General features: G+C 38.4%; 1 protein-coding gene and 1 long non-coding RNA gene across 2 annotated transcripts; both read right to left on the reverse strand.

Annotated features, from left to right (window-relative positions):
- Positions 1–1,633: 1,633 nt before the first annotated feature.
- Positions 1,634–7,831, reverse strand: LOC149519256 (uncharacterized). The gene is made up of 3 exons (XR_016341643.1): positions 6,518–7,831; positions 2,534–2,644; positions 1,634–2,109 (listed from the first exon to the last, which is right to left on the reverse strand). It is a non-coding gene; the product is annotated as an uncharacterized LOC149519256 (long non-coding RNA).
- Positions 7,832–7,967: 136 nt separating this feature from the next.
- Positions 7,968–10,087, reverse strand: LOC111287420 (thioredoxin reductase NTRB-like). The gene is made up of 2 exons (XM_022877968.2): positions 8,877–10,087; positions 7,968–8,274 (listed from the first exon to the last, which is right to left on the reverse strand). The coding sequence occupies exons 1-2, from the start codon at positions 9,937–9,939 to the stop codon at positions 8,204–8,206; spliced, it is 1,134 nt and encodes a 377-aa protein (XP_022733703.2). The 5' UTR covers positions 9,940–10,087; the 3' UTR covers positions 7,968–8,203.
- Between the last annotated feature and the right edge of the window lie 1,349 nt (positions 10,088–11,436).

An 11,436-nucleotide genomic window follows, 5' to 3' on the forward strand; every position in this document is an offset into this window, starting at 1 on the left:
TCAAATGGCACAAAATTTTTGTTGTCTTTTTTTGTCAAATGAAATGTAAAGATTTGAGGAAATTTCTTGTAGAATTTAATCCATTTGACCTTTCAATTCTCAAGAGGAATAATCAGGTAATGGAAGGGGTTAAAGGTGATTAAAAATTTTAAAAAGTTTTTTTTAAATTAATTACATATCCAAATTTAAATTTTTGATTTAGCACTTAAAAGTTTATCGATCTATCTTTAAATATTCAAACTTTGCTTTTTTTCATTAATTTGCACATTGAATTAACATCATTATATTTATTTTTGAAATTTTTGATCTATCTTTTAATTTTTCAATTCCTATATGATTAACTCATTTAAAGAGGTTATTACACTTTTAATTGTCCAATAATTTTTAAGAACATATCCAAGATGCATGTCATATTGATTAATATTGAGTTGGCATTATCATTAATTAAATGAATGACAATTCATGAATTCTTTTAAAAGTTACAAATACCAAATTGAGAATTTAACTACAATTTACTAAGATAAAAAAGAATAATTAATCTTTTTTTCGATTGAAGAAATGAAGAGATTTGTATAAACTTAATTTGATAGGCAAAGGCATGTAAATAAGTTGAAATTCTATTGCAATCCACAACAACTAAAGATCAACTCTGGAAAGTTTGGACAATAATTTTAGATTGAAGCCAGTGAAGACTTTCTTGTATTACACAGACAAAGGTCAAGCCTAACAAAGCCTTGAAACCTACAATTTGCTACACTTCTCCCATTCTAATTCACAATTAGACAGTATTTCTAACCTAATATTGCAACTCAAAAGCACAAGAAGGCCAAAGTCACATCTAGGCAAATGCAAAGTTATTTAATTAAATAAACAATGCATTGAAAACCCTGCTAGTTCACAAGTTGAAACTGCTGGCCATTGATTGCTTCAAAAAAGTTCCTTTTTCTGGCCTGTGCAATTCTGTTGGTATAATTGGTCACCTGACGCAACTGGGCATCATTGAGATCCTGCCAGCATGACAGGAATGCCTTCCCAAGCATGATGTGAATGTCGACAAGGCAGAAAACAACAGTCACTACCAGCATGGCCAAACAGATAGTTGGAATTAGAGAGCATGATTGATCAATTAATACCCGTCAAGGAGAAACTAAAAAAGAAAAAAGAAAAAAAAAAGCATTGATCATGTATTAATTTTGCTACCAATGTTTGTTGGTTCAAGTGATAAGGAGCTCAATTCTCTGTAAATAAAGTTTTGATTTCGAGTTTTATGAATGAAGAAAATAAAAATTAAAATAATTTATTTTTTTATAAGATTCGACTCGATTTAACTTCGAAATAGTTGAGATTCAAAATGGTTACCAAATACGGAGGTCCCAGAGCCAAAAAAAAGTATTGATTATACTGATTATTCACTAAAATGAAATTGGTAATTAGGCACTTGGATGAATAGTCAAATGCAGCCTTTCTGCATTCTTATATTATTTGGAACTAAAATTTTTTTTTAGCATTTGGATCCCTAACACTTAATTGACTTGATATCATTTTAGGATGTAACCTAGCATATTCACCACGAACGAAATGTAAAACACAATAATGCTTAATGTGCAACTCTGACAGATCAATTCTAAATGTCAGTGTACACAAATAGATTGCAACAAGATGGACTTGAAGAAACTTATGCTGTAACCTAATTGATGATTGGTGGCTATACCACTCCATTTGTACGAGTGTATTATGTGATGAATGACGATGAAATATTATAATGGGAACAAACTACATCGGATTTAATAACAATTATTGGCCGTAGGTGGATTCACCTATCTTGAATATAAGGTTACAACTGGATGATATTGCTTATTTATTTTGAATTTTCATTTTATGTCATTCTTATTTGGATGAACTACTTATAGTCTGCAACTGTTGAATCCTCCCTCCCACCGTGCAAATAGCCTGACATTTTGGATCTTTAGTTTCAGCGAACCACCTTTTTACGTTGTAGGATTTTTGGTCACCATCATTAAAGTACACCACCTCAAGACATCATAAGGTCAAATTGATGCAAACAATAAGTGTTTTCTCATGTTCAGTGATTAACAGGGCTGCAATGATCTGCAACAAGATAATGTCAAAGAAATTCAACACTAATGGAAAAAATCTCATGAAAGTTAAGTAAATATCTGAAGGGACCATATTCTGATAAAATAATAGATTAGCATTTATCTGCTTCGATTGCAACCTGAACACAGAATCTGCATGCTATTAGCTTCAGGGGAAGGGTTAACATTAGGAGTTAGTCGGGTTAAACAACTGATGAAAACAATGGCACCTTGGAAACTACATCCTTTGCAATATGAAGTAACTTTTCTAGTACAATTTCAATAGAATCTTCCATCGCATCTCTCCGGATTTACAAAACATAGATTAGAAACACACACACCAAAAAAAAAAAAAAGGTGAAAATAAAATTTTGGAGAGAATAAAACAATTCAGCACATCACTTGTTGGATAGAATGTTAATTTTAGTCCCACATACCTGTTTGTTCTTCACCATTCCAGCTACTAATTGTAAGCTGAATTCCCTGGTTGAAGAATCAGCATCATCCAACACCTCAACAATAATTTTCAGAATCTCATGATTGAAATGCTGCAAATAAATAATCATCCACCAGCATCAACGTATTGCTGCTAAAACTCTATAAGAGTCCCTTCAAAGTGTTACTAATTAAGATTCCAGCCATCAAACAAAAAAAATTTTTCTCCCGCATGCGTGCCATTACAACTATATTAACTCTTAGCGTATATGTTCATGTCAGGCATGTTTGAAGATTTGAAAAGTAATTCTTGCTTAATGTGTTGGAAAATCAAATTCCTCACAAAAATAGATGGCAAGTAACACACTGTATATGCTTTTTATGCCTATGCATTTGTATATCTGTTGGACAAGCACAACTCTGACTTTGAGAAAGAATAGGGCATTGGAATACCTATTCAGTCCTCCAACCAAACATAACGCAAAGGAGAGGGGTCTGGTCAGATTACCAGAGCGACCATTGGTGAGCGTCACTCTGGACTTCATAGTCAGTCTATCGAAGGTGGAGGGGTTTAGGAGCATCATAGTAATGGTGGACAGGTTTTTCAAGTATGGGATTTTCATTCCAACAACCAAGGAGTGCCCAGCTAGGGAGACAGCCCGTTTGTTCCTGAAGAACGTGATGAAGCATTGGGAAGTACCGAGGACCATTGTTAGTGATCGGGACGTGTGATTCACAGGGTGGTTCTGAACTGAGTTGTTCAAACTGTTGGAGTCAAACTTAAACTTTTCCACCAGCATGCATCCGCAGACTAACAGGCAGCCTGAGGGAGTGAATTGATTGTTGAAGGTCTACCTCAAGCACTCTGTGAGTGCCATGCAACGAGACTGGCCCATGTTGCTAGATGTCGCCCAGTTCTCATACAACTTACAGAGGAGTGAAGCAACGAATTAGAGTCCTTTCAAGATTATGATAGGTCAGCAACCGCTAATACCCAGTTCGATTGCTACAGGTTATACAAGGCCTAATCTAGTAGCATATAAGTTTGCCAAAACTTGGCAGAAGCAAGCCAACTTGGCTAGAGTCTGTCTACACAAAGTCGTGAAGAGGTCAAAGAAGTGGGCAGACCAAAACATAAGGGACGTGCAGTTCCAAGTAAAGGACTTGGTCATGGTGAAGCTGCACCCCATCATGTGCCACAAGGGGCTACGTAAGGGCTTAGTCAAGAGGTACGAGGGACCTTTCAGAGTTCTAAAGAGGATAGGCAAGATTGCCTACAAGCTAGATATATCTCCCAAGCCAAGGGTACACCTGATGTTCCATGTTAGCATGCTCAAGCCATTTCATATGGACGAAGGGGATCCAGGACTGGCAGAGTTGAAGCGTGTACTATTGGGAGCCATGGCCTCATATGAAAAGGGAGGTCCATAGCATCATTGCTGATCGGGAGGTGAAACAGAAGAACCATCAACCAAGACAGGAGTGCTTGGTGCGCTGGAAGGGACTTCCAGACAGTGAGACGAACTGGGAACCAGTGAATGATTTATGGCGGTTCCAGCACCAGATCAAGCACTTTCACGTAAATGACGTAACGAGGGTGTCGCACAATCAACTGGGGGAAAATGTCATGCCTTGGGCGAGTGCACCAGGCACTCAGGCTCGAGTATCAGGGACCAAAGCTCAAGCACCAGGGACAACTACGAGAGTTGGCGCAATAAGCATGGGAGAAGAGTCTAAACCACCCACATAGCATGCAGGCCTGCTAGTACAGCCAGGGCTAGGCCTGTAACATGCCCGCACCGCACCTAGGTGGACCCATGGGAGCTTGACCAATCTAGAATCTTTCAAAGACATCCAAGATCGATAGCATTCAGTAAAAGAATCTGGTTGACCCTGAAAATCAGGAAGAGCCTTATGTAATCTGTGTAATAATGTGTAATCCTTGATTTTTAAAAATCTTGTAAATACCTTGATTTTAGGATATAAGTAGAGCTGGGGGCCTCAACTATAAATAAATGATCGCCCTACCCTCAATTATACATCATCAGAGACACTGTTCTTCAGTGATACACTGCATATTCCAATATTCTCTGTGTTCTCTCTAACTTGCATATTCTACCTTTTCAATTATTTGTTTGCCCGTACGCTTGGTTTATAGGCTAACTTAGACCTAAGGAACACATTCCTAGTCTAAGGCCGCATTGATTTTAAGTCAAAGGTCGGAGCTTATGACAGTTGATATCAAGTAGGTTTTATGCAAGTCCTGTTTGGTGGTGTTCAGCTTACACTTAAGGAGTTTACAAAAATGACAACCCAGAGTGATGTTGTTAGCCAACAACCAGAGGCCCAAGAACAAGGTTGTGAAAGGGGTAAGAAAGCCAGTTCAAAGGACATCTGGTCTACCCTAGATGGGCATATGGCTAAGGTGGAAGTGACAGTGGGCAATGTGAAAGAAAAGCTTGACAAAGTAGATGCTCACTTCGATGCATTAGACTCTATGGAAGAGGAGCTCAAAAGTGAGTTATAAGCTACTTTGAATGAGGGCATCAACATGATCACCTAGCGGAATGCAACCTTGGAGGCCCAGATGGAGACCATACGTAAGGAGATGAAAGAGCTCAAGAGAGAGCTCACTACTTGCAAGACAGCCATTAGGAATGGTATGATCGCTAAAGTATTTAAGACCCATGTGAAAATTCCCAAGCCCAAAGAGTTCAAAAGGACTAGAATGGCTAAAGAAGTAGATAGTTATCTCTAGGGGATACAGTAATACTTTCAGGCCACGAGCATGTAGGACAATGCTACTAAGGCAAGCACCGTTTCAATGTATCTTATTGATACTAAGGTAAGCACCGTTTCAATGTATCTTATTGATGTTACCTTATTGTGGTAGAGGCACAAGTGTGATGATAAGGAGATGAAAGAGCTCAAGAAAGAGCTCACTACTTGCAAGATAGCCATTAGGAATGGTATGATCGCTAAAGTATTTAAGACCCATGTGAAAATTCCCAAGCCCAAAGAGTTCAAAGGGACTAGAATGGCTAAAGAAGTAGATAGTTATCTCTGAGGGATACAGCAATACTTTCAGGCCACGAGCATGTAGGACAATGCTACTAAGGTAAACACCGTTTTAATGTATCTTATTGATGTTACCTTATTATGGTAGAGGCACAAGTGTGATGATATGAGGCACGGAGGTGCCTTGATTGGAACTTGGGAAGAGTTCCAAAAAGAGTTAGTTCAAAGAGCAATTTTACTTAGAGTACGCCAATGATAAGGCTCGAGCAAAATTACGACCATTTACTCAGCAAGAGGATATATGAGAATATGTCCAAAAGTTCTCTAAATTGATGCTGCAAATTTCAGATCTGAACGAGACCGAAGGTCTGTTTGCCTTTATGGATGGGCTCAAACCATGGGTAAAGCATGAGTTACAAAAGAAGGGAGTTTGTGAACTGGTTAAGGCCATGACCACCGCTGAGTCCTTGGTAGAGTTCAAGCTGTAGAACAAGTCAAAGTCTACCAAGCCCAAAAGACAGAGTAAGGATAAGAGGGGTCGAGAACAAAATCCAAGGGTAAAGACCGTGACCAACAATTCAAAAAGAGAGAAAAGACCATTCGAACAAAAACGTCCAAGGCAAATCACTAGCAGGGAAATGGAAGACAAAGGGAGATTGAGAACGAGTCTCATGCTACTTGTGTGGAAAATCACATTTAGCTTGAAACTACCCAAAAAGAGGCAAGCTAGCTACTGTAAATAAAAAGTCGAATAAAGAGCCAGAAAATGGGACTGCAAAGCTTGGGTCGTTAGTGCTTAGTGTTGTCCAAGGTAAAGGGAGTTGCAAGTAAAAAAGGTTTATATATGCTGCTCTGATGGTTACGGGCAAGAAAATGAGCATACTGATGGAGATAAATGCCTTGCATTTGTTTGTTTCAGGTGATAAAACCTAAAAACTAAACCTAAAAGTGCATAAAAAAATTGGTACCATCACAACGATGAACTCCAATAAGGTTCCAACCATTTGAGTAGCACGGGGAGTAGAGACACAGCATGGAGCTTGGAAGGGCAAGAAAACCATTGAGGTAATACCCTTGGATGATTATGAGTTTGCGATTGGGTTAGATTTCCTTGTTCGGATTAACACCCTTCTTGTGCCTTTTGCAAACTATATATACATTCTAGATGCACGGTGCCAATACATTATACCATTGAAGCACGAATCCGAGATTAGGTCCAAAGTGCTGTCGGCCATTCAATTTGCCAAAGTAGTGAGCAAGGATGAAGACACCTTTTTGACTGCCTAAAGTATGAAAAATCGAGGGATAAATAGACCGACACCCTCTCAGAGGTGCTAGAGGTGCTGGAGACTTTTAGCGAGGTGATGCCTGGAAAGCTGCCTAGCAAACTGCCACCCAAGAAAGAGTCCAAGAGGGTGTCGGTCTCCTTCTCCCTTGGTTCCTCATACTTCAAGGCAACCAAAAAGGTGTCTTCATCCCTATTCACCACCTTGGCGAATTGAATAATCAATAGCACTTTAGACCCAATCCTAGACCCACGTCTTAATGGTACAAGGCATTGGCACTGTGCTTCCAGAATGCATATGCAGTTGACAAAAGGCACAATGAGAGCGTTAATCTAAACAAGGAAATCTAACTCAATCACAAACTCAAAATCATCCAAGGGTATTACCTCGATGGTTTCTTTGCCCTTCCAAGCTCCAAGTTGTATCTCCACTCCCCTTCATTATATATTTCCTGTCAATTGATACTTAAATAATAAAAATTCATAATTAAATACTTAAACTTTCATTCATAAAACTGGCATTTCCAACATTATTATCGTCAGCTAAGTAGCCAACATGGAATAAATACACAATAAATTTATGATATGTGTCATAAACATCTGGTTATCATCAAATCATCTATTTCCTTGAGAAAAAAATGACAACAGGGAACGGCAGAAAGGGGCTACAGCATCTGGTTTCCAGAATTGGGCTAGGGGGAGTAAAGAGAAAGATTCTGACGATAACAAACTTTAATGATTCTACGAATTCAACATTTTCTTTTCCTACCCAGAGAACAAGCCTGAATTTTGGCTGATAATTATCAACTAGAATTCACACAAAAACCATTAATGTGGAAACAGATCCCTTCTCTCCCAAAAACATGTTGAAAGACATCATTAGATAATTTCACTCCACAAATCCTGAGTTTCTCCTACTCATAAAAGCCAGGCAATTTTTTTGTAAAATGTCCTCATAATCAAATTCATACAGCAAGCTTTATGAAGGATGTTCCCCTAAAACTTTATCATAGTCATCAACCAAAAAACCAAGTTCGGAAATGTAATTGACCTGCAAAATTGTAACTTTGACTGCAACTTTAAAACTCTACAATTTTGCAAATCCGATCTCAATAAGCTTTGCTACAATAAAATTGCAAAATCCTCATGCCAATTGATCAAGAAACATGCACTTATAAGTGCAATACATGATTATTCTTTTGGTTCAAGTTAAACAACAGACAAGATAAGGCTGTTGTAATTCCATTGAAAGCAGATATTGAATATAAAAAAACAATGTTAATTCTAACATTGATCCAGATAAAGATACATCTAGACATTGAAGTTACTTCTAAGCAAGTAGCTTTTAAAATCCCTGGCACATCAATGATCAATCGCTCTTGTCCTCCTGAGATCCAATCTCTTGCAAGTAATGCTCAGCTTCCAAGGCTGCCATGCACCCTGCATTGTTGCAATGCAAACAAATGTAAAATAAGCTAGATGAGAATAGGTAAAGAACTTAATGCAGCAGCAAATATGCATGTAATCCACATAAAAGCACAATTTTGCAGATTCAAGAGGAAATGGATTTTGGTTTTCCATATGAATTATTATCATGAACAGTATACAAATAGAGCAATTGCATATGAAATGGCCTAAGTTTCTGTATAAGTCACAATAAAACTATTTTATAAGCCAGTGATTGGCAATATTCAGCAGCTCTTTCCTTTTCATTGTAGGTCTTGCACGTTGATGCAAGTACGGGAAAGAGGTTGAAGAATTGTATAAGTCCTGCAAGAACTTTTATTTTCCCCTTTTGTTTTCATTTGTTCCAAGAGAAAAGGAGAGAAGATTCATCTAAAGATGTAGCATACAATAAATTAATGTTTGGTCAGATCTTATTCTACCATGTAAAATGACAAGTAAAAAATCCATGCCTCAGGTGATTGATTCTTTTGCAATTCGTGCCAATTTATGTCATGTAAGAAAGCTTGATGACAATCAAAGAGCAAAAAAAAAAAAAACTTGGAAGATAGCAAAAATGTGGAGAGAAGAGGACAAACCAGTGCCAGCTGCAGTAATAGCCTGTCTGTACTTCTTGTCCTGGACATCTCCAGCAGCAAAAACGCCGCGCACGCTGGTCTGAGTTGTACCTGGCTTAGTGAGAATGTAGCTATCTGAATCAAGCTGCAGCTGGCCTTCCAAGAACTTGGTGGCAGGCTCGTGCCCAATGGCAAAGAACAAACCAGAAACTTTCAGATCAGAAACTTCCCCTGTGAGCAGGTTCTTCACCTTGAGCCCTCCCAAAACCCCTCTCTCCCCACCCCCATACGCCTCAACCACCACTGAATTCCATATCACCTCTATCTTCGGGTTCGAAACAACCCTGCTCTGCATGATTTTCGATGCCCTAAACGTATCTCTCCTGTGAATGATATAGACCTTGGAACCGTACTTGGTGAGGAAGGTGGATTCCTCCATTGCGGAGTCACCCCCACCGATCACTGCCAGGGGCTTGTTTCTAAAGATTGGGGCCGCCCCATCACACACAGCGCACGCTGAGATTCCTCTGTTCCAAAAGCCTCCTTGCCCATCCCCTGACCCCGGGAAATTGAGCCGCTTGGCTACAGCACCTGTGGCCACGATCACCGAGTCAGCCAGGACGGTTTTGGCATCGGTGAAGATCTTGAACGGAAACGAAGAAAAGTCAACCTTGTTAACAGTTTCAGTGAAGATGGTGGTGCCGAAGCGGAGCGACTGATTGCGGCAGCGGTCCATAAGCTCTATGCCCAAGATACCCTTCGGGAATCCAGGAAAGTTCTCCACGTCGGATGTGGTGGTAAGCTGGCCGCCAGGGGCGATGTCATTAGCCATCCAGCCCTCGAAGAGAATAGGCTTGAGCTCAGCACGGGCGGCGTAGATGGCGGCCGTGTGGGCCGCGGGGCCGCTGCCAATGATGCAAACCTTTGTCCTGAGGGGAGAGTCCATGGCTGAAGAGGCGGAGTTGGAAAAAGACGCTGAGGTTGTAATGTAGGTAGCTGCAGCGGAAGTGGTCGTAAGGCCTATCAAAGTGCGGGCTTTTCTCAACAGGTTTTTCAGCCTGCTAGGGTTCGACTTATAATTCATCTTTTACTTTTATGTTTCCTTTTTTGTAGACGCGTTTGCGGCCGCCCCTCGGACTTCTAATCCTTTTTTCTTTCACATTTTAGGCGGCAAAAACTCCTCTAATTTTTTTTTTCCGCTATGCCTTTGTCTAATTCTCTCCGAGTTTGAAACGTCAGTGTTTGGTTTTGACTTTTGAGGGTTTATATTCGTATTTGATAGTTGTCAAAATCCACAATCCAAAATCCAAATTGCCGATTGCTTCCCTCCCCGAGCAAGTAATGAATCAAATCGAGTATTAGTAATTTCATATCTAATTTTAAAAATTTTAAAATTTAATTAAACTTTTATTTTCTTAATATATTTAATAAATATAAATAAAGGATAAAAATATTGTATTTAAACTTAAATTCTTGGCTTTTTAAAGGGTGCCTTGTCTAAGATCATCATCATCATTTGAATGGCAATGAATCATCAATGGCTTTACAAGCAAGCATTGTTTGCAAAGCTATTTACAATGTGATTTTTTTTATTTTTTGAGAAATACAATGTGAACATTGAACCTGAAACAGAAAAGGAGTTTTTCTCCTTCGTTGAAAGCTAGGGATGTTTGAAGAATATTGTGAAAAACAAGATAAGTTAGAATGCAAAGGAATATATTACACATTTGGTCATTGAAGTATACCTTTCTTTCTAATTAGGCCTTTGAAATTTAATTTATTCCATTAATATTTATTAAATTTTATTAAATATCTCAAAATTAATCACTTTAAAAATTTCATTCAATCAATTTGACAAAAACATGACATGATTGCCATGTCTGTCATATCAGCTGCCACTTAAGATGCCACATGGCTACTTGTATAACCATTTTTTTTTTTTTGTTGATCTCCTCCCATGTTACACCATCCATGCACAAGCTTAAAGTCGACAACTTCATAGCAAAAAAAAAAAGAAAAGAAAACTGCTTTAGCATTACTAACAATTGAAATTTGATACCAACAAAAAAAAATCCCAGTAACACCATTGTCATCTCCTATTCCTATCTTAGCATTCCCAGAACCTTGATAGTTCCGAAGCACACGATATTCTAAATACCATCAGATCATACACCAAAAAAAAATAAGAAAAGAAAAAATCACCCCCGCTTAACATAATCGAATACCCAAATCACCGTCCAAAATCCCACACATTTTCAGTCAACAAGCACAAATGCATAATAATATAAAATGAGAACTATCCTCTAATGAGGAAGCAACACAAGAATAATAAATATTAAAATCACAAAAAAAAAAAGAAGAAAAGAGAAATGAAGCTAGGATTTCAGGTCTTAGGGATTTTTTTTTTTTAATTTTTTAGGAAATCTAAGATAGGAGGAGGAAAGAGGAAAAAGAGGGGTTGCTCTAGTCGGTGGTGGGAAGAGGAGCCGTAGGCAACGGCATCCTTATGCTAACTATTTCATATTTAAGGATTTTATTAGTTTTTTTTTTAACGATTTAATAATTAAAATAAAGGGAAACT

The sequence above is a fragment of the Durio zibethinus genome, chromosome 4 (assembly GCF_047325235.1).
Source record: "Durio zibethinus cultivar Kanyao isolate XHJ-2024 chromosome 4, ASM4732523v1, whole genome shotgun sequence".
In the NCBI taxonomy this organism is placed as follows: domain Eukaryota; kingdom Viridiplantae; phylum Streptophyta; class Magnoliopsida; order Malvales; family Malvaceae; genus Durio; species Durio zibethinus.